Source organism: Pteropus medius, unplaced genomic scaffold, assembly GCF_902729225.1.
Source record: "Pteropus medius unplaced genomic scaffold, Ma_sr-lr_union100, whole genome shotgun sequence".
NCBI lineage: Eukaryota > Metazoa > Chordata > Mammalia > Chiroptera > Pteropodidae > Pteropus > Pteropus medius.
The window spans coordinates 2,397,424-2,417,182 of record NW_024354911.1 but is presented as its reverse complement, the minus strand read 5'-3'; the positions used below and the strand labels follow the sequence as shown (position 1 = coordinate 2,417,182).

The 19,759-nt window shown below is 55.0% G+C and overlaps 1 protein-coding gene and 1 long non-coding RNA gene across 3 annotated transcripts in view; one reads left to right on the top strand and one right to left on the bottom strand.

Moving 5' to 3' along the window:
• Nucleotides 1-5,541, bottom strand: part of LOC120597929 (uncharacterized) — an 18,949-nt gene extending 13,408 nt beyond the window's left edge. The window contains exons 1-2 of the long non-coding RNA XR_005651475.1: nucleotides 4,986-5,541; nucleotides 1,597-1,719 (exon numbers count right to left, since the gene is read on the bottom strand). This is a non-coding gene — a long non-coding RNA (uncharacterized LOC120597929). The remainder of the gene's footprint in view (nucleotides 1-1,596; nucleotides 1,720-4,985) is intronic.
• CUNH15orf39 (chromosome unknown C15orf39 homolog) lies at nucleotides 4,359-13,915 on the top strand. 2 transcript variants are annotated; one of them, XM_039856696.1, is made up of 3 exons: nucleotides 4,359-4,539; nucleotides 8,142-10,832; nucleotides 12,575-13,915. In XM_039856696.1, exons 2-3 carry the CDS (start codon nucleotides 8,192-8,194, stop codon nucleotides 12,937-12,939), a joined length of 3,006 nt encoding a protein of 1,001 aa, XP_039712630.1. In that variant the 5' UTR covers nucleotides 4,359-4,539; nucleotides 8,142-8,191; the 3' UTR covers nucleotides 12,940-13,915. The 2 variants fall into 2 exon arrangements, with proteins under 2 accessions (XP_039712630.1, XP_039712631.1); XM_039856697.1 differs by having other exon boundaries at nucleotides 8,142-10,884; nucleotides 12,575-12,712.
• Nucleotides 13,916-19,759: the final 5,844 nt, after the last annotated feature.

The following is a 19,759-nucleotide window of genomic DNA, read 5'->3' as shown; positions in this document are numbered from 1 at the left end:
CCCTTCCTTCCTTCTTTCCTTCCCTCCCTTCCTTCCTGTTTTTGTGGTAGCCAGTAGGCTAGCAGACTTAGTCCTCAAAAGGGCCCATTCTCCTTTCTCGGTCTTTGGGATCCTCCTCTAAGAGACTGATTTCCTCTGGAGGTGGGGTGGGGCTCTTCTAGAGTTTGGGGGCTCCCCACTCCCAGCTCACCATGGCAGGACAACAAGTTTACTGTCTCCCAGGCCTTCCCTGCAGAAGGAAGCTCTAGTTTGCCAGTATAACTTGGGGAAGTGGCTCACCTCACTCTGATCAGATCCCATGACCTTGCTCTGCCCCAAGCCCTCATCCAACACAGGCACTCTGAGCCCATGTTGCCGGCCACTGGTGCAGCTCAACCCTCAGGCTCTGAGTGGTCGGGTGGCAGAGAGTTCCTGACCACCCCTGTGCCTGAGCCTTCTATCAGAAGAGTTTGTAGGCTGGTGGGGGTGGTGGGGTCCCAGCTCCTCCATTTCTTGGCTATGTGGGCAAGCACTTCCCTCCTCCTCCTCTAGAGCTATCACTGGTTGAGGGCTTACTATGAAAGAAGCTGTGAACTTGTTGGGTCCACGCAAGCCCTGGGACATGTTCTAATCATGCCCATTTGACTAAGGAGAAAATTGAGAGGTCAATGGGCTTGCCTAAGGTCACACAGCTCAGTAGGTCAAACCTCGGTTTACTTGTTATTCAAACTCCTGCCTTTATGGTTTAAGAATTAATTGGCATAATGTCTATCGAGCAATTGGCAGAGGGCCACGCTCCAAGTAGGAACTCCTTGCCTTGCCCACCTACCAACACTGAGATATTCCTCTGCTGGGTGGCAGTAGGGGAGGGATAAGGAAGTAGAGAGGGCAGAGAGTGCTGTAATAGCAGTCAGGGGCTTCCCCAGAGGAGGCCATGTCTATAGCTGGGGAGGATTGGGGAGAACACTGCTGTGTGTCTTGGGGAAAAGCGCCACACTTCTCTGTTTCTCTGCCTGTAGGGTGGCCGCCAGCACCACATCTCCCTCCTCTGGGGTAAGAAGGAGCTCCTTCAAGGAAGGAAAGAGATTTGTAAATAGCAGGTGTGGCCTCATTAGAGGGAGCCACATTGTTATTAATAACCTTGTAGGTAATGAGCTGAGGTTCAGGGAGCTGACCTTTTACCTTGCCTTCCCAGAGAGCCAGGAGGAGTAATCAGTGTATGGGGTGGGGTGGAGGAGGAGTGTGCTGGTGAAGCCTGTATAGACCTGGTGGTGAGAATAAAACCTCCCTTCCAAGTTCTTCTATGCTACTTTGTTAACTCTGCCCAGGAAGCCCACAGAAGGACAGACTGTTCCTTCAGACCCTAATACCATTTCTCCTCTCCCAGACCACAGCCTAATAAACAGGTGGAGGCTCCCAGGGGAGTCACCTTGTATCGATTACCTTCCTTCATCCAACAAAGGCTTAATAGTCACTTCTCTCCACAAGTTCTGCACATGACCCTGGGGGTAGACAAGGGCAAGGTCAGGGCCTCCAGGAACTCACAGTCCGCTGATACGTACAGAGCTTTTTACAGTTTATAAGCAATTTCCCACACCGATTTTTTTGAACACGTACCTCAGTCTATGAAGCACGGTTTCCATTTTCCAGATGAGGAAGTTGAGGCTCAGACTTTCAGAGTGGCTGCCAAGTCCCCTATCCTGCACCCTTTCTTTTATATTTCAAGGTGTTTAAGTGATGCTGAAAGGAATGGACAAGACACTGATTAAGGAAACTGCTGTCTTTTTGAAATGCTCCTGCATTAAGACAAGACTCAGTGGGGTAGAAGAATCTTAACTGGCCCCTAAAGTCTTATCAAGCTCATCCTGGCCTGGGTGGGCCTCTCTCAGGCTCAGAGAGATTGGAGAGAGCACCGAGCCACCTGAGCACACAACCTGAGTTCTAGACCATAAGAGTTGAGAACACTGCCCTCCTCCCACCCCACAATAGCAGTGTGGAGGTGGGAGGTGGAGGAGGGCAGTATTGGGAGAGGGGAAATAGAGGGAGGCAGGTTGGCAGGTCAAAGAGTAGTAGAAACAATAAACAGCCTGCAGACCAGAGGCTTGGCTTCTGACCCTTTACCATCAGCACAGATGCTTTCCCAGATGCCAGGCAGCAGAGATCCCAGACTAAGAGCCAGAAGATCTGGGTGTTAACCCCAGCCTGCTGTGTGGCCTTGGGAAAGCTCCACCTGTCTCTGGGTCTCTGCTCCCCAGATCTCTTCAGACTCTTTCTAAGGACCCTCCAGCTCTCAACTAAGTGATATGCTTTCCCCTCCCCCCAGGTGACCTCCCTTCCTCTTCCTATTCCTACCTGCAGTGTCCAGCCCCTCCTCCTCAGTTCCAGCTGCTCCAGCTGCTTCTGGACTCTTGGAACCTGAGGCCTCATGCCTGTGCTGCCTTCTGACTCAGGAAGCTCTGACCTTTGGGATCTGAGCAGGTGCCTGAATGGTTTTGCCCCATGAACTTGCTCTAACCTTTGGCATGTCCACCTGTCCCCAGTTCTTGGAAAGCCCAGGAACTGTGCGGGCCCAGGTTTCTTCAGAGAAGGTAGCAGCGTCAAAGGGCTTATCCCAAATCAGGTGGCCCAGAGAGGGCAAATGGGGATAGCTCTTCCACCCCACCAGCCCCTTTCTTCTCAACATACTGAAAAGGAAATTTGAGGAATTTTCATTAAGAACTAATCAGCCATTTGTTCTGCTTCTGTAAATATGCTTGCCGCATGCAAGAGCTCACTTGCAGAGCTCACTTGCACTTTGCTAGACCTGTCTAAGTAACAAATGTAACCGCTTATGCCCCCAGCAGCTCCTGCCTCTTGTAGCACTTTGTACCTTACCAGCCCCCCTTCCTGTAACAATTTGTAACCATCGGTAACCCATAACAACTCCTGCTGCTCTACCAATGTTATTACTTGCAACCATAGCAACTCCTGCTGTTTGTAATGGCTGAGTTCAAATTAACCAATCAGCTTGCGTAGAAAGCCTGTATATAAGGAATGTTGCAACTGTGCTCTTGGCTCAGACCTTCAGAGCTTTAGCTCCCCTGGGACTGTACGTAATAAACCTGAGTTCTCCTTCTCTCTGAGTTACTACTGCTTGGTTTTTCGCTAGTCTGATTTTGGAGCTTTTTCCGCAACAATACCATTGCTGGCTGGGGATGCCACCCCATTCTGCCTCCCAGGTTACATGTGCTCAGGCCTGTCTTATTGAGGGAAATTTGCCAAAAAGATTCAGAGGTACCCAATGAGGCTACTTAGCAAAAACCCCCAGCACCCTCATTCCTGGATCACCACAGGGATGAAGAATTCACCCCTTCTTCAGACAGGTGTGGTGCTGAAGAGAAATCGGGGGAATTTCATTAAAAACTAATCAGCCTTCTGCTTCTGTAAATATGCTTGCTTTCTGCAAATAAGCTTACTGCAAGCAAGGGCTCCTGCAAAAGCTCCCTTGCACTTTGCTCGACTTGCAAATGTAACTGTTTGTGCCTTTGCTCCACCAATGTAACTGTACCCTAGCAGCCTCTGGCTTTCTGTAACAATTTGTATTTGTTCGCAACCCGTGACAACTCCCGGCCTTACCAATGTTACTACTTGTAGCCTCCTTAGCAACCTCCCGTCATTTGTAAAGGTTTGAGTTCTAACTGACCAATTAGCTTGGGTGAAAATTCTGGTATATAAGCAGTATTTCAACTGCACCCACTGCCCAGATCTTCAGAGCACTAGCTCGAGTGCGACCGCGCTAGTAAATTTGAATTCTTCTCTTCGAGTTACTGCTTGGTTTTTTTGTTGAACTGGGTTTTGGAGCTTTTAGGATATTTTTTCCACAACAGTGCCCTAACAGGAGTTGAGATACATTTGTCTGGAATTTGTCTTCACTGGCTGCACGGAGATAAGGGAGGGAACAGACTAAGGGGCTCCTCTCCACACTCCTAATGCCACTAGTACAGGCCAATGCACCTACTGCGTGCCAGACATTTTAATGCAATCTCTTCTAAGCCTTACAACACCACCACTATGATACAATTCTAGTTTTACTAAAACAAGGAAACTGAAGTTCAGCAAGGTCAAGTGGCATGCACAAGGCCACGTAGCTAGAAAGTGGCAATGAATGAAGGATCTAACGAAGGGGCTGAAGGCGTGTGATTGGCGTGATCCGCACTGGTTTGTGGAGTGCAGTGGGTACACACAGTGCACAGCGCCTGCGGCCAGGTCCCGGGAGGCCAGGCCCACACAGGCCCTCTGCACCGGGGCCCAGGGGAGCGCAGGCTCCCAGAGGCACGGCCGGGCTCTGCCCCAACCGCGCCGGCCGCCCCGCCCCCGCTCCGCCCCCAGCCCGCCCAGCCCCGGACCGCAGACGGCGCCCGGCGGCGGCGCGAACGGCAGCGAGGAGAGTGACTCTGGGCTTGGAACTCACTGCGACTTCCCGCCTAGGGCCTGGCCAGACAAGGATCCACGGCCTCAGCGGCGCTGGAGGATGCGTCCGCGGCCCCGGGCGGCAGCAGCGGGCAGCCTGGCGACCTGCAGGTAGGAGCTCTGCGGGCGCAGAAACTTGGGCCGAGTTTGAGGGAGGCGCGTGGGGAAGGGTCGAGCGGCGCTGTCCCAGGGCGCCCCTACCGGCTGGCCCGGGGATGGAGCGCGCCGGGCCTGGGCCAAGGCAGTGCGGCTCCTGGCTGCCGCCAGCCCCGGGCTGACCCGCTGCGGGGTCGGGGTCGTGGTCGCGCCGCTGCTCCGACTCTCCCCGGACTTCGAGGTTCCCAGGGTCAGTAGGGCTCTGGAGCTCCGGCGGGGCCCCGGTGCAGGGCTGGTGAGAAGGAGCGCGGGCCGACCCCTTGGGCCTCACGCGAGGTCCAGCTCACGTGGACTGCCCGGGTAGAGCTAGGGGGTGGCGGGCGCTGAGGCGCCGCGGGGCCCTGGACGCGCCCTGCTGGGATGGGACGGCCCTGCGGTTTCCTCGCTACGGCTTGACTCACCCTCTGGCTGCAGCCCAGGCTGGCGGGATCGCCCCGAGGCGGTGGCTGCCCGGATTCTGCGGCTGGGCCGCCCCCCTGCTCCAGGTCTCCCGCCAATCTTAGGGTGTCGGTCGGTGGGCCTCTGTGCGCGGGCCTGCCTGCGTGCACACGTGTGCCGGGGCCCGAGCGAGGGGAGAACGCAGTTCTGGAGGGGCATGTGTGCAGATGTGGGCCATGTACATACTTGCAGGCACGGGTTTGTATGCGTGGCGGCGGCCTTATATCAACCTGCTGGGGTGCACGTGCGCCCTAGTACCGCCGGACAGGGCGTGGGGACACCCGGAAGCCCCAAAGCCAGATCGGCTGAGGGCCCCAGGCACCAGAGTTATAGGCGGGGCAAGTAGAGGAAAGCGGGTAGACACCAGTTACACGACCCTTTTCCCTCCACTGTAGCGTGGGCTGCCCAGGTTCGGTTGTAGCGATAGCAGGGCCCAGAACCTCAGATGGGGGAAGTGTGAGTCCACGGGGTGGGGTTGGGGAGGGGGGGGAGCGATTCAGTGCTCTGAGAGAGGCCAGACGCTGGCCACAGCTGGACAGGATCACTCTCTTCCTGGTCTTTCCTAACGTCCATCTGGCGACCCCCTAGAGGTGGAAGAGGGAATTGGGCCACGGAGCTGTTTGCTTCCCCTGCTGCTTAGGGACAGGATGGCACAGCGGTGGTGGGCTCTTCTGGATCCTGCCCTGGGCCCTGGCTGAGGTTGGTCCTCCCAGCCCAGCTCCAAGCTCAGCCAGCAAACAGCACGATGGCTCAAAAGGTGAGGTGATCCTGCTCCCCGGGGTCCCACCCTTCTCCAAGCAATTGCTTGTCTCTTCAGTGGGTGTGTGTCCGGGAAAAAGGAACCTACTTTTGGCTGCTGTCTTGAGTGGAAAGGGGCCTCACTTGAGGGAGTGTATACTGGACTCTCCTCCTACTGGTAGGAGGTAAGGTCACCCCCATATCCTCATAGTCCTCTGATAGCTCCCTGGAGCGCCCATCTCCTAAAGACTTCTTAAGGTCCCAAGTGGCCTTACCTCTTTTGGCTGGGTCCTGGGGGCGGGGGGAGTGGGTGTCTTAGGAAGTCTCTAGGGCAAAGGGCACACAATGGGCAGAGCCCAAGAGAGAAGGACTCCTGTTACTGGGAGCGGGTATGGAGAAGGCCCCAAGAAACAGATGGGGGTGGTAAGACCAGAGCCAGTATTTAATTATTCCAGAGCTCTTGGAGGGGTGCTCAGCACCCACAACCATACAATCCCTTCTTGCAAAGCTGCATCCCCCTAGGATACAGGTCCCTGTCACAGGGCACTGCTGTTGGTTCTGTGGTCCTGATATCCCCTCCTGTCCTCTCTGGAGCATCCCTTCTCTAGGCAGGTCTGCAGTGTCAGTTTCTGGCCAGGAGATGAGCCAGCTTTCTGAGAGTCTCACCTAGCTTCTTTTGTGCAGTTAGGCTGAGATGAGAATGGGCATTGGCCTCCATATCACCTTTGTCTTTTCCTGATCCACAGATGTGCTAGTCTAACTCTGAGCCTGTGGCTGTCATTGGAGAGAACTGGAAGAGGGGGCTGGTCTTGGCCTGTTAGTGGTGGAAACCTGTGACACTTGGCCCATGGGCTAATCACAGCAAGATTGAGCTGATTCACCCTTTCTAAGCCACCTGAGGGTTTCAGGGAACAGGGCACTGGGGGATGGTAGAGGCAGGTGAGTGTTGCCCTAGCTGACTAGCCTCATGACCCTTCATAGGTCATTGGGTGCCTTGAGAAAACCCACACTCCACCTCTCTGGGCCTGGGTCCCAGTCCTTTCTTGGCTTTGCCTCAGGGCCTTAGCCTTTCTCTGGCACTCAGTTTTAACATCAGTACAAGGCAGGTAGTTGCCACCTAGCACTGTGGGCCCTGGAGGCTCCCTCCCTGGACATTCACATCCTCCCACCTCCCCACCTGCTTGTCCTGGTGCTGTGCCGCTCCATGCATGTGCTTTGGAACAGCCCACTGCAGTTTAGGGACTGGGATGACAGGTTCTCCTCCCCTGTAATTTTGGCACCTTCCTGCTGGTGCCACAGCACCATCTACAGGAAAGCCTTGGCTCTCCTGCTGGGGTTGGGGCTAGGGTTGGAGGGGTGTGGCTTGTACAAGGTGATGCACCTGGCCACCTCTCCTGGGGGACCACCCTCTGGAACCAAGCCCAGTGTCTGTGTCACTCTGGGCCTAGACACCTGGGTTCCAGGCCTGGTTTCTGCCATTTTTTTATAAGATTGGCCGGTCAGTTCTTGTGTGGAACGTAGTGACTCCATCTTAAAGCTAATCTACCATCGTGACATCTGAGTGAACCAGACCCTTGACCCCCCTCCCCTTCCCCGGGGTGAGCTTTGGAATATGTGCACAGAGCTCTGGGCTGATCACAGGATTCCCATTAGCTCTCTCTTCAGCATGAGTCGCCCTTGATGTTATCTATTTCTTAACCTGCTCTGGCACCAGAGCCTCCTGGCACCTGATCCCTTTGATCATCTACACATTCTCACTGCTTAGCAGATAAGCACATGGTCTGGGAGTGGAAGGTGCCAGGATTCATTTTGTCTTACTGCTGCCCAGGACTGCGTTTCTATACTTAAGTTCCCTATTTAAACTCATTAACCAACAAGCTGGGCTTGTCTTGTTCTCTGGTCTCTTGGCTCCCTCAGTATTTGGGGGCCACTTTGCACATATAGCCCTCTTTTGAAACAGATCTAAAGAATGTCACAGGAAATCTGAATTTGTAGACACGGCCCAATTCCACATCTTGTCTGCAGTGGGCATCTAGAGATAGCTATGGCATCTTGGAATAAGAGCTTGTTGTGGGAGCTAGGAAGTCTGCCTCTTGTCCCATGTGGAGGAAAGCGGAACAGAGGGGCTCCTGGAGTTGAGGTTGGGGAAGTATATGTAGGGCTGCTGTACAAGAATTTATTAACAAAGGGTTCTGCAGCTTAAATTAAGTTGGAAACCTCTGCATTATATGGGTCATGCATACATTGATTCATACAGTCTTTATTGAGCTAAGTGCCAAGTTATTAGGCATGGCAATGAGCCAGTGAGAGCAGCAGCCCTCTATTGCTTGCCTATAGCCTGTTCTTCTGACAGCCCATGCCTCTCTCCTTCTGTCTCCCAGGTCAGCAGTTGAGTAGCTGGGGCCCTGGAGGGCTTGAAGCCTTCTCAGTGATGTCGGAGAAGCGGCCACTGGGCACCCTGGAGCCTGTGATGTATGGCAAGCTGCCCCGCCTAGAGACCGACTCCAGACCCAGGCATAGCTTGCCTCCTTCTGCTGGTAACCAAGATCTCTGCAACTACAAGGGTGCCTACTTCTCCTGCCCCATGGGGGGTGCTCCCAAAGCAGGGTCTGAGCGGTTGGCATCCTGGACTCCGTACCCACCCTTGTATCCTACCAGCGTGGCAAGACCCCCACTTCAGGCAGACAACCTGTTGACCAGCTGCCTGCTCTACCGCCCACCAGCAGAAAGCTCAGAGAAGGTGCAGGACTCTGGTCCTGTTGAACTCCTGCCCTTCAGTCCCCAGGCTCATTCTTACCCAGGCCCACCGCTGGCTGCACCCAAACCTGTCTATCGCAGCCCTCTGTGTTATGGGCTCTCAACTTGTCTGGGGGACGGGGCAGCGAAGAGGTCGCTGGATGTTGACTGGACACTGGTGACTGGGTCCCTAATACCCCCAGCTGACCCACCTTGTTCTCTGACCCTGGCTTCTGGCAAGGGCCAGTCCCTGGATGGCACCTTCTTGCATGGGGTGCCAACTGGGGGATCTGGCAGAGACTCCTCAGGGAGCTTTTCCCCATGCCAGGCATTCCTGGACAAGTATCGGACCATCCGCAGCACGGGCTTTCTGGCTTCTAAGTATGTCGGTCCTTACTCTGGGGACTCCAAGCAGGCATTGTCAGAGGGATCCCCCAGTCCTTGGACCCAGCTGGCCCAGCCTCTGGGGCCAGCCTACCAGGATACAGTACCCTCCCACTATCCACTGCCCCACCCTCCACAGGCCCTGTCTTGCCCTCCAGCCTGTCGCCACCCAGAGAAGCAGAGCAACTATAGCTCTGTGCCCCCGCTGCAGCCTCTGGGAGTCCACAAGGGGGTTGGGTACCCAGCTGTTGGGCTGAACAGCCCCTATCTGAGGCAGCAGGCAGCCCAGACACCCTGTATGCCCCCAGTGGGGCTGGACACTTATTCCTACCCCTCTGCCCCACTCCCAGCACCCTCACCAGGCCTTAAGCTGGAGCCACCTATTGCTCCACGGTGCCCACTGGACTTTGCCCCCCAAACACTGGGCTTTCCTTATGCCCAGGATGACCCCTCTCTCTGTGGAGCATCCCCAGGTCTCAGAGGAACACCTCCTTCTCAGAACAGTGTGCAGGCTATGCCACAGCTCAGTGCCTATCAGCGGGCATGCCAGCCTTCATCTGCCAGCCAGCCATGCCCAGAGCCTGTGAGGGCTGCAGAGAAGCCGGTTCAGGGAGCCGAGGAGACGATGTGGCTGCCCAGCTGCAGGAAAGAGCATCTCCAGCCCCAGCTCAGTGAGCACCCTGGAGCACCCATTGTTATAGGAGACAGTCCAGTTCCCCGTACCCCACCAGCACTTCCACCCTGTGCCCGGGAGCGCCGGTCTCTTCCACAGAATGAGAGCATGCTGCCACCTGGCTCTCCACCCATGCCCATCATCGACAATGTCTTCAGCCTGGCCCCCTACCGTGACTATCTGGATGTGCAGGCGCCTGAGGCCACAGCTGAGCTTGATCCAGTCACAGCCCCTGCCCCCAAGGACAGCTATGATCAAGACCCCAGGGGGACCCTGCCTGCTCAGGAGGCCTCTTCGAGGGTGCACTGCTCACTTAGGGAGGAGGTAGCACTGGACTTGAGTGTGAAAAAGCCTGTGGCAGAGGCTCCTATCAAGGTGCCTAGTCCTGCAGTGCACACCAAGCCCCCTGCAGCTGTGGATGTGCCAGGAGTGGGGAGCACAGTCTCTGGGGAGCCAGTGACCACAGAGGACTCCCCAAAGACCAACTTCCACAGCTCCGTGGCCTTTATGTTCCGAAAATTCAAGATTCTCCGGCCAGCACCCTTGCCTGCAGCTGCGGTCCCATCTGTGCCCACCTCAGCCCCTGCCTCTGCCCAGCCTGCACCCACCCCTACATCTGTGCCCATTGGACTGCAGATTCTTACCCAGCCATTGCCCATGGCCTGCTTTGACTTGGCACTACCCAGTCCTCCAGCTGTAGCTGTGGCCACCCCAGCCCCTACTCCCACTCCATCGCCTGCTCCGGCCCGGGCTCCAACTCCAGTTTCTACCCCTGTCACAGCAGACTCCCCAGAGCAACACTTTGCAGGACTGCACGAGTCCCTGTGTGATGCCATCTCAGGCTCAGTGGCCCACTCCCCACCTGAGAAGCTGCGAGAATGGCTTGAGATGGCTGGGCCTTGGGGCCAAGCAGCGTGGCAGGACTGCCAGGGTGTTCAAGGGCTGCTGGGCAAGCTGCTGTCCCAGTTGCAGCGCTTTGTGTGCACTCAGCAGTGCCCCTTCCCCCACGTGGTGCGGGCTGGGGCCATCTTCGTGCCCATCCACCTGGTGAAAGAGCGGCTCTTCCCAAGGCTGCCACCTGCTTCTGTGGACCATGTGCTGCAGGAGCATCGTGTGGAGCTTCGGCCCACCACGCTATCGGAGGAGCGGGCGCTGCGGGAACGAGCCCTGCGTGGCTGCACCTCACGCATGCTGAAGTTGCTGGCGCTGCGCCAGCTGCCTGACATCTATCCTGACCTGCTGGGCCTGCAGTGGCATGACTGCATACGCCGCCAGCTGGGTGAGCATGGGACAGCCCCAGTTGCCACCGGAGCTGTGTGAACGGGTGACAGGTGTGTGGAATGTGTGAGTGCTCACAGCCAGGGGCTGAGGGATTCCTGGGCCTCTGGAAAGGGCAGGGAGGCCCTAGAACTCGGGCCAGGGGAGAGGGCTGGACTTCCTGGGTGAGCTCTAACCTTCTTCGCCTTTAGCATCAGTGAGAGCCTCCATAGCCTCCTCTGTAAGCCTCTGAACATCCTATCTACTCTGCATGGAAATACTCTCTTGTCCATCGTGGCACTGTGCCCTCCTAGATCTGTCCCTCTCCTCTACTGTACCTTCTTTGTGTTTGTGGGAAGCTTCTCTAAGCTCTGGGGCTCTGCCCAGGCCCTGTTTTCTGTCTGAGGTCATTTCCCCACTGTGTCTGTGTCCCACCCAGCTTCCCCTCTTCTGAGCTCTAGCCTCAAATAACCGACTACATGCTAAACTTCTGCGCCTGGTGCCTGTAACCCTTAACTCCTCCCAAACCACACTCCTGAGCTTTCCCCTAAGCTCATTTCCCACCTCCGTGAACTGGCACCTCCACTTCCCCAGCGCCTCATTCCTGAAACCTGACAGGGGTCTTCCCTCCCTCCCTCCCAACACCGTTGCCTTCTGAATGTGCAGTCTTCAATCCTCCTAGGTATTTGCGTTCGTGGAAGTTATCCAATAAGTCAAGGCCTTATTTTGTGGTTCGCTTTTCCCAACTAAATGATTGTTCTCCAGCCTGCTCTGTGTATGTCCTGGAGCATCATCTGATCAGTTCAGGTAGCTCAGCCTGGGAACTGCTGCAGTGTTGCATGGTGTGTACCATCTCACTTCTTCTGCCAGGACTTTGGTGATGATGGTACCCATTGTTCTCCCTTGCTGCATCCCCTGCATCAGGAGCTCTGGCATCATGGCCTCCTCTGTCTCTTTCTCTCTGCTTCCCTGCCTTACCCACCACCAAGCCTCTATCTAGACTGTCTCTGTAGAACTGTTCCTTGTGTCCTCCCCATCCTGGCAGCCTTGCCCTGGTCTCTTACCTGGTCCAGGCACCAGGTCAAGTGGAGAAAGGGGTCTGAGGCAATGAGGGCAGGTATGGAGCTTGGGACCTGCAAGCCTAGGGCCTGGCGAGAAAATGACGGGCTCAGCTTCCTCTTTCCGACCTCTGGGTCCTTCCCCATATCTTTGGCGGGGTGGTATTCTTAGACAATACTCCCCTGGCAGCCTCTCTTCCATAGGCAGCATTTGGTCATGAGCTCCCTGCCATCCTTTCCACTGCTCCCTCCACCCACCTCTGGGCATCACTTTCAGGGCTGTCCTTGCCTGGGCTCTGGCTCCAGCTCCGGCTCTGGGGGTGGGTGGCGGAAAGATGATGGCAGTTTGTATGGCACAGCCCCCTCTCCATGCCTTATTTTCCCCACCTGTACAGCAGTCCTTTGTACTAAGGCAATGGTTCCTGGCCTCTTGGGCCGCTTTCCTCTTGTGCTTGTACCCAAACAGCTTCTGAGTAGCCCGCATCAGATAAGAGCTCTGTCACCACCTGGGGAGAAGCACACCCTCTTGGTTAATGGTCTGGCCTTTGGGCACATGTAAGGAAGAAGAGTTGTGATTTCTATGACCCTTTTGGGGCCATCCTGGCCTGAAACATAGCATAACCACTGGTCTAGATGGCTTTGGAGGCCAGAAGATAGGATCTGAGGGTGTCAGGATCTATAGACTGACTGTGTATTCATTTTCCAGGTGACTTTGACACCGAGGCTAGATCTGTGTCCTCAGAACCCATCATGGACAGAGATAAGCCGGAGAGCCTAGCCTTGGCTCAGAAGTCACCTGTCCCCAAGGCCAAGAAGTCTGGGAAGAAGCCACCAACCCCTCACCCAGAGAAAACAGAGGCAACTGCTACGGGAGGGTCCTGCAGTGCCTCGCCTGTCCCTGCTGCCAGCACCAGCCCACCCAGCCCGATGCTGAGGGCCCGCTTTCGCAGCCTGCTGGAAACTGCGTGGCTCAATGGCCTGGCACTGCCCACTTGGGGCCACAAGGCCTCAGGACCAGCCCAGCCTGCGCCCCGCCCACAACTGTTGGGTGGCCAGAGCCATCACCTGTAGTGCTGATGATGGTGCTGTTTGGACAGCCACTGCCTATGGATCACTCTTTTTACCCCCGCTTCCACTGGCCCAGCTGCCCAGGGCCAGGAGTGGGCATGCCCTTGGAGTTCTTCCAGCTCTCACCCTATCCTCCTTCCCCAGGGCCTTTATTAGATAGGACTACTTCCTATTTCTTCCTTAGAGAAGAGGCTTTGGAGCCCAACCAGCCTGGGCTTGGATCCTGGCTCCTGTGTTCCTTGCTGTGTAACCAGGCAAGTCACTTCCTCTCTTGAGCCCTCAGTTCCCCATTTGTAAAACAGGACAACGCAGCCTACCTCACAGGGTTGTTGTGGGGATGATGCCTGACACACACCCATTATGGTTTGCTCTCTACTCCCTCCCCAGGACAGGGGCCCAGATCCCAGGTGGAACCTTCCTCCAGAAAGTCTTTATGTCACAGAACTTGATTATCTTGGAGTGGTACAGTGTACAGTTTATATAACTCCCATACTTTTAAAGTCATCCCCTAGAAAAGCCTGGGGCTATAGCCCCAGTGTTTGGGGTTAGGCCTTGAATCCCAGTCTAGCTCCCTAAGGGAGCCTGCCCCGCAGAGGTGCAGGGATACAGCATGGGGCTGGCAGCCTTTTCTAGGCCTGCTGCTGTCACCCCTGGAAGGTCCAAGGCCTGTCCTAAATTGACACCAGTGACTTCTCTGAGCTGCCAACCCTACTTGGTGCATTATCCCAAGAAAGTTTTGTGTTTCCTAGAAGCCAAGCAGCTACAGGGACTAGAAGGGACAGACTGAGTGACCAAAGTCTCTGAAGATATGGACTGAGGACCTTGGAGCTCACCAAGCTGGGGGTCCCATCAGCCAGGCCTGCTGTGGGTTACCTCCTTGCAGTGCGAAGCTGGGCCCTTGGCTAGTTATGGTTTATAATAAAGCTGTGGGCCCTGGAGGCAGCCCATTAAAAATTAAAGCATTTGGGTTGTTTCTGGATCTGTGGCCTGGCTGTGTGTTAGGGTGGGGGTGGGTGGTGTAGGTTTAATATGTCATCACTAGGATCCCAGCCCTTTGCTGGAAGGCTGCAGCTATCCCAGCTCCCAGCTAAGAAGGCTCTTCAGCGACCTTGTCCTAGCTAGCTCTGGCCATATGGGCCCTTATCACGTGTACTGGGTAGCTACTTCCTGTTCAGGAAAGCTTCCTCCTGAGACTTCTGGTTCCTGCTGGTTGCTAGTCTAGCTCACTGCCAAGTAAGAAATGCTGGTCACCAGGCCCCAGCACTTGATGTGCCCACCAAGGTCTAGGTAGAACAGCACTGTCCAACTGTCCATTACTTCCCATGCTGGTGTCTATCTGTTGAGGACAGCTGCCTACCCCCACCCCCCCCCCCACCCCACCCCACTCCCCCCCCCCCCCCTCGGCCGCCGCCACACACACAGACACTTTGGCTGGGCTCTATTCCTGAAGAGGTTTGTTCTCAGAGCTGTTGAGGTACCTTCTTGGACATGGTTTCTACTCTATCTATTCCAGGAGCCAGGCCAGGAGGGCTGGTCAGACCTGCCTGACAGGGACCTTAACTCTGGGTTTCACTGAGCCCAGTTCCACATCCTTCCACAGCTACATTGTGACTCCTGGCAGCTGGAGCCTGGCCTTGTACCAGGCCAGGGTTTGGAGTGGTAGTATTCCCACCCCCAGTACTGGACAGGCCAAGAGATAGGCAACCCCAACACATCGTGGTCACCACAGTGACAGCCTGGAGGAAGGGTGCTGTGGAAGCTCAGGCGGGGGCTCTCCTAGCCTGGGAATGAGAAGGTGTCATGGGGCCCAGAAGAGTTGCTGCCTGAAGTGGGCCTTGACCAGTAGGAAGAAGTAGGTAAAGGCGGGTGTGAAGGTACGGTGTGAGTTGAACAGCATGTGCAGAGGCCTAGAGGTTCGTTTGGGAAAGGGAACTACCCTTGTGTGTCTCGGGTACAGGGAACTCGGGAGGGTGGAACCAGAAGACATGGCTCCAAATCCAGCAAAAGCGTGTCAACTTGTTCATTCCTGGAACCTGGAGACTAGGGCGTGCGGTCTATGTCGTCCACAGGAAACTAGCGTGGAGACTTAGAATCACTCGAGGCTGCTTGTGTAGAAAGAAAGGATTGTGATATAGGTGGCGTCACTCTGGATCTCCGGCCAAAGGCAGCCTCACCCACCTCACTGCTAGGTCCTTGCTGGATTTGGCTGTTTCTTTCCTATTTTCTTTTTCTTTATGTCTTTTTTCCTGCCTTTCTTCTTCCCTCCCTCCTTCCTCCCTCATACTTCCTTGCACCCCTATGGTGCCCCTGCTCCCTGCCAGGCATACATCTTGTATTATAATGGTTAGCATGGTTACAGGGCAGGGTCTGAGGCCTCAAGAAAGGCGGGGCTGCTCAGCACCTGAGTCCATCTGTCCATTCGTGTCCTAGAGGACCATAATGGTGCAGAGGGTGGGTTAGACTATGGAGCTGGACCTGACCCGGGGAGGCGGCACTCTCCACAGGACAACCCTGTCCTGGGAGCCCATTCTTAGGGGAGAGACCTAACCCTGCCCTAAGGGCTCTGCTAAGAGAGGGACTATGGTGGTGTCCAGAGGAGCCCAAGCCTGAGGTGGTGGGGCAGGAACAGAACTGCCCAGGATTCCTGCCTGAAGGAGGCCGTGCTATCCCCCGCCCCGCCACCCCCACCACCACAAGTTTTCACAAAGCCTCTTCCATCCTTTGGGAACAGTGTCGATGGCTGAGAACTGAGGGCAAGGAAAGTGTGTGGGCGGATCTGAGTGTGCTGGTGCCTTCCACCTCTCAAGGGAATGAGGGGGGGCCACTCGGCCTTGATTGCAGGTGGCTCTTCTGGCCCACAGTTCCCCTCTGATCATCCAAGGCTTCTGGGTTGGGCTGCACCTGGGCAGGACTACTTAAACTGAATCACCTGGAAAATGGTTTCCAGGGCTCCATCCAGAACTGGCTTAGACAGAGCCCAGGACTGTGTTTTAATCGAACTGCCGAGGTGATTCTGAGTCAGGTATTCAGAAATCATTTTGAGCCACGTGGACCATTCCCTCTAAGTTACAGATGGGGAAACAAAGGTCCCGGAACTTGCTGATGGATCAGTTGCTGATGGTCACATCAAGACAGGAGCCGTGTCAAGATCCAGAGCCAAACCTGAGGGTTTTAGGCCGGCCGGGAGGCCGGGAACTAAAACGTCTGCACCCCGACTGTCCAGAGCTGCCCTGGCTGGGCTTGCCCTCAGCTCCAGGGAGCCTTGGTAGGCAATGTGTGCATCTCTTTCCCCGAGTGAACAAAAGGGGGATGGCACTCAAGGCTCCCTCTTGAGTGAGGCCCTGCCTCCCAGCTGCCCCACTTGGCTGAGTGAGGGGCCAAACTGGCTAGCTTTGCTGTCATGAGTTAAGCCTGAAAAGTGAGAGAGGGGACAGCTCTGGGGGGAGGAGAGCAGGGCTATGTGTGGGGGTGATTATCATGACCCTTCTCCCCTCAGTAACCTCCAGGTGCTTCCTGCCCTAGCGGTTCTCACTGAGGGGTTGGGATACATGAGCTGGGTCCTCCTTAACCCCCTCAGGGGAATGGAGCAGGGCCCAACTCTGATCCGACTGAATGTGCCTCTTAGTTCTCCTGGTAGAGAAGGGAGTGGTGCCTCCAGCCCACAGTGTGGCCCTCCCATGCAGACTGCTGCCCCTGAGGCCCGGCCTCAGCTCAGGAAGCCTGAGGCAAGCACGTGTGCGAGGAAAGCCATGGGCGCACTCCAGCCAGTGGGCACTGGGCCCTCCTTCTGGCTGTTCTCTGTGTTCTCCAGACTATGTCCCTAGCAGCTAACCCAGTCCCCACTCCTGATGGGGATCCCCCAGCCCAACTTTTCAGGCCCTGGGGCAGAGTCCCTCCTGTCTACTCCCTGGCCGGACACGAGTCCCTAGACTGGACCAGGGATGGCAGGCAGATGGGGGCTCCTCAGGTACACTGCTGTCTGTAGTATACCCCACTATGTAGAGACGCTAACCCTGAGCATTCTCGCTACTGCCCACTCAGAGGCTCCTGCATCAGTGGAGGTAACCACTCCATCTTACAACCCCTGTTCCAGCCTCAGCCCTGTCTGCTCACTGTACTTCCAGCGCTCCTCTGTCTTAAAGGAACCCAACTCTCAGACCCCATGTCTTTTGGGGCAGTGAGAAAGGGATGGGCTCCTGGGAAAGGGATACTGAGCCCCTGAGCCCCTGGGAAGGACCTCAACAGGCCCTTCTTTTTATTTATGTGCTTCAAAAAATGCTTTCATAAACGAGAATTTATTGGTTGTTTTGAGAATAAGTACGCAGACTTTTCAAGTTGTATGCAATTCTTAACATATGCACAAAAACCTAAAAAGTCGTGTAGTTGTGATTTTTTTCTAAACAGTTATTCCAGTGACTTTTCAGGTTAAAATTGGGAGGTCAATTTTCTTCAATAGACTATCAAGTACCAATATCTTCAAATGTTGATATACTGTTATACAAAGTCTCACTAACTCACACTTTAATATCATATACACTACATAATCAAATTTTCAATCTTTCACAGCATGTTAACAAAGTTACTAGGAAAACTACCAACAAAGATGTTACAGAGTGCACGAAATTCTGACAGGGAGAGCCAAGATCAAGGAGTGGTTTTCTTTAGGAAACAATTCTACCAAAAACATGGGAATAGAAGTAATTTAAAACGTTCAAGACATATTAAATGCATGACCGACTCCAACTGCCATTTAGTATGCTTAGGGTTATATAAAAACTACCCTCACCTATGGGATGTTAAGCTGACACCCAAGATAATCAAAGCCTTCCATATTCAATAGCCCACTATTCTCTGGTTGCACCAAAAAATAAACAACCAGCAAATGATTTCACCTCATAAAAAAGTATTTACATTTTAAAAAATAGGATGCGGCAGAATTCCCTTTCTTAAAAATGTTTCTAGAGCTACTAAAAAACTTGCATTTACAAAATAGTTGATAAAAGTATTCCTCTGGATTGCACAAGAAAAAAAGAAGACAGAGACCACTGATAAGACATGGTGTATGACAATCAAACTTGGCTTCTTTCTTGCCTCATCAGAGGCTGCACGCCCCTGGTTTTTACTTCCTCCATTTTCTGCGGGTAAATCTTTGGTTTCTTGGTTAGCCGCTTCGCCTGTTTTTCCCTTTGTGCCCCTTTTCCTTCTTGTTTGCACTTTTTTTGTTTGCAGATTTATCCTTTCCTGCTGCCTTTTTTGGCTTCCTTTCCACTTTTGCAGGAGCAGGTTTAGCTGACAACCTCGCTAACCTCCTCTTGGGCTCCTCCTTTGCTGCTTCCTTGGCAGAGCTGACCTTCCTTGTGGACATCATGGCTGCAGAGCGGGGGTTGTACTGGGTGCCTGCGGGCCGTGGTGCACCAAGAGCCTCTGCGAAGCTGGGCGGTTTGGCAGCCGCTGCTCCTCTTACCTCCCAAGCTGCTGGGACCCACCAAGAGGCCCCTTTTATGATTGCCAGGCTTTGCAGGGGGTCCCTGCCACCAGATAAAGTCATCTACAGACTCCTTCCTTCTCAGAGCAGAGTGGTGGGGCCGTGGCAAGCCCTAATTGTAGTTCAGAGCCCGGGACTCCAGGTACTTCCTTGACTAGTATGTTTCTCTTCAAACCCTACAAACGTCTCAGACCCAAGCCTCCCTATCAGAGGGATTGGGCCTTTGGCCAGTCTCTCATCTGCTGACCTAGGTCCTTCCTCCTGAAGTGTCCTCAGTGATGCCTGGGCTCCCATCTGCCCTGAGTGGGTCAGAGACTCTGGAGACTAGCCCTACTCAGGAAAGCTTGGGTCCCTCACAGACCTGGGCCCTGCCTGCCTTTCCATGATGCTTGGCACCTCCCCCGTGTGGCAGAGCCAAGGTAGCCCTGTCCAGCCTTCCCTGCCACCCCTCAGCTTGCCACCTGCTGGCCCTGAGGACACGCTAGCCCCCAGCTCACAGAGGCCAGGTCTTCCCCAGTCCTGCCTACCACTACCCCAGTGTCCTCAAGTCCAGCAGGTGGCAAGGGTTCCCAGCTGCTAAAGGACTGGTCCTTTTCGGATCTGCCTGGTGCTTCCCCAACACTGCCTTCCAGGCCCACTAGGCATCCCAGGCCCCTGGCTTCTGGGAGTCCAATCCTTTCCAGTTGCTGCCACCTTGGAGCCTTCTTCAAGACCCGTGAGTTAGCTTCCCCTCTCCTGGCCTCATGGGCACGCACCTCTGACTCCAAGACTCTGGTGGCCTAGTCTCCTCCAGCATTCCTCAAGACTGATGGGGAGGCCTCTCCTGGCTCAACAGATGCCATTCTCTATACACCAGACTTGCTTTCTGTGAAGCCCCAGCAGGTAGCCCTGTTCCGTTCTGGCCCCCAGGCCCACTCCCCTACAGAGGAAGTGTTGAGGCTTCTGCATCACCTCCTCTAGCACTGATCTCTCAGGGACCCCTCTGGAGCCTAGTGTCATGGATCTCAGGGGGACACAGCCCAATTCCTCTTTCCCCTCACCCATAGGGGCTCTGTGTCCACCACAGCCCCTGACTGCTGGGGGACCCACACCAAGGCCTTGGACAAGCCCAGATCCACAGACCCTCCTTTCCGATTGCTGGCCCTTCCACAGAGTGGACACTTGAGCTCCTGGGCAGAGGTGTAATGACCTCCCAAATATTCTTCTCAGAGAGGCTGCTTGGTACCAGGCCCTGGCTCGCTGGGCTGAGCTGGGCAGCAGGAGTGTCTCCAAGGCCATCTGGGCAAAGGGACTCAGTCCTGAGGAACCAATGTTCACAACTCCTGCCATGTTCCTGCC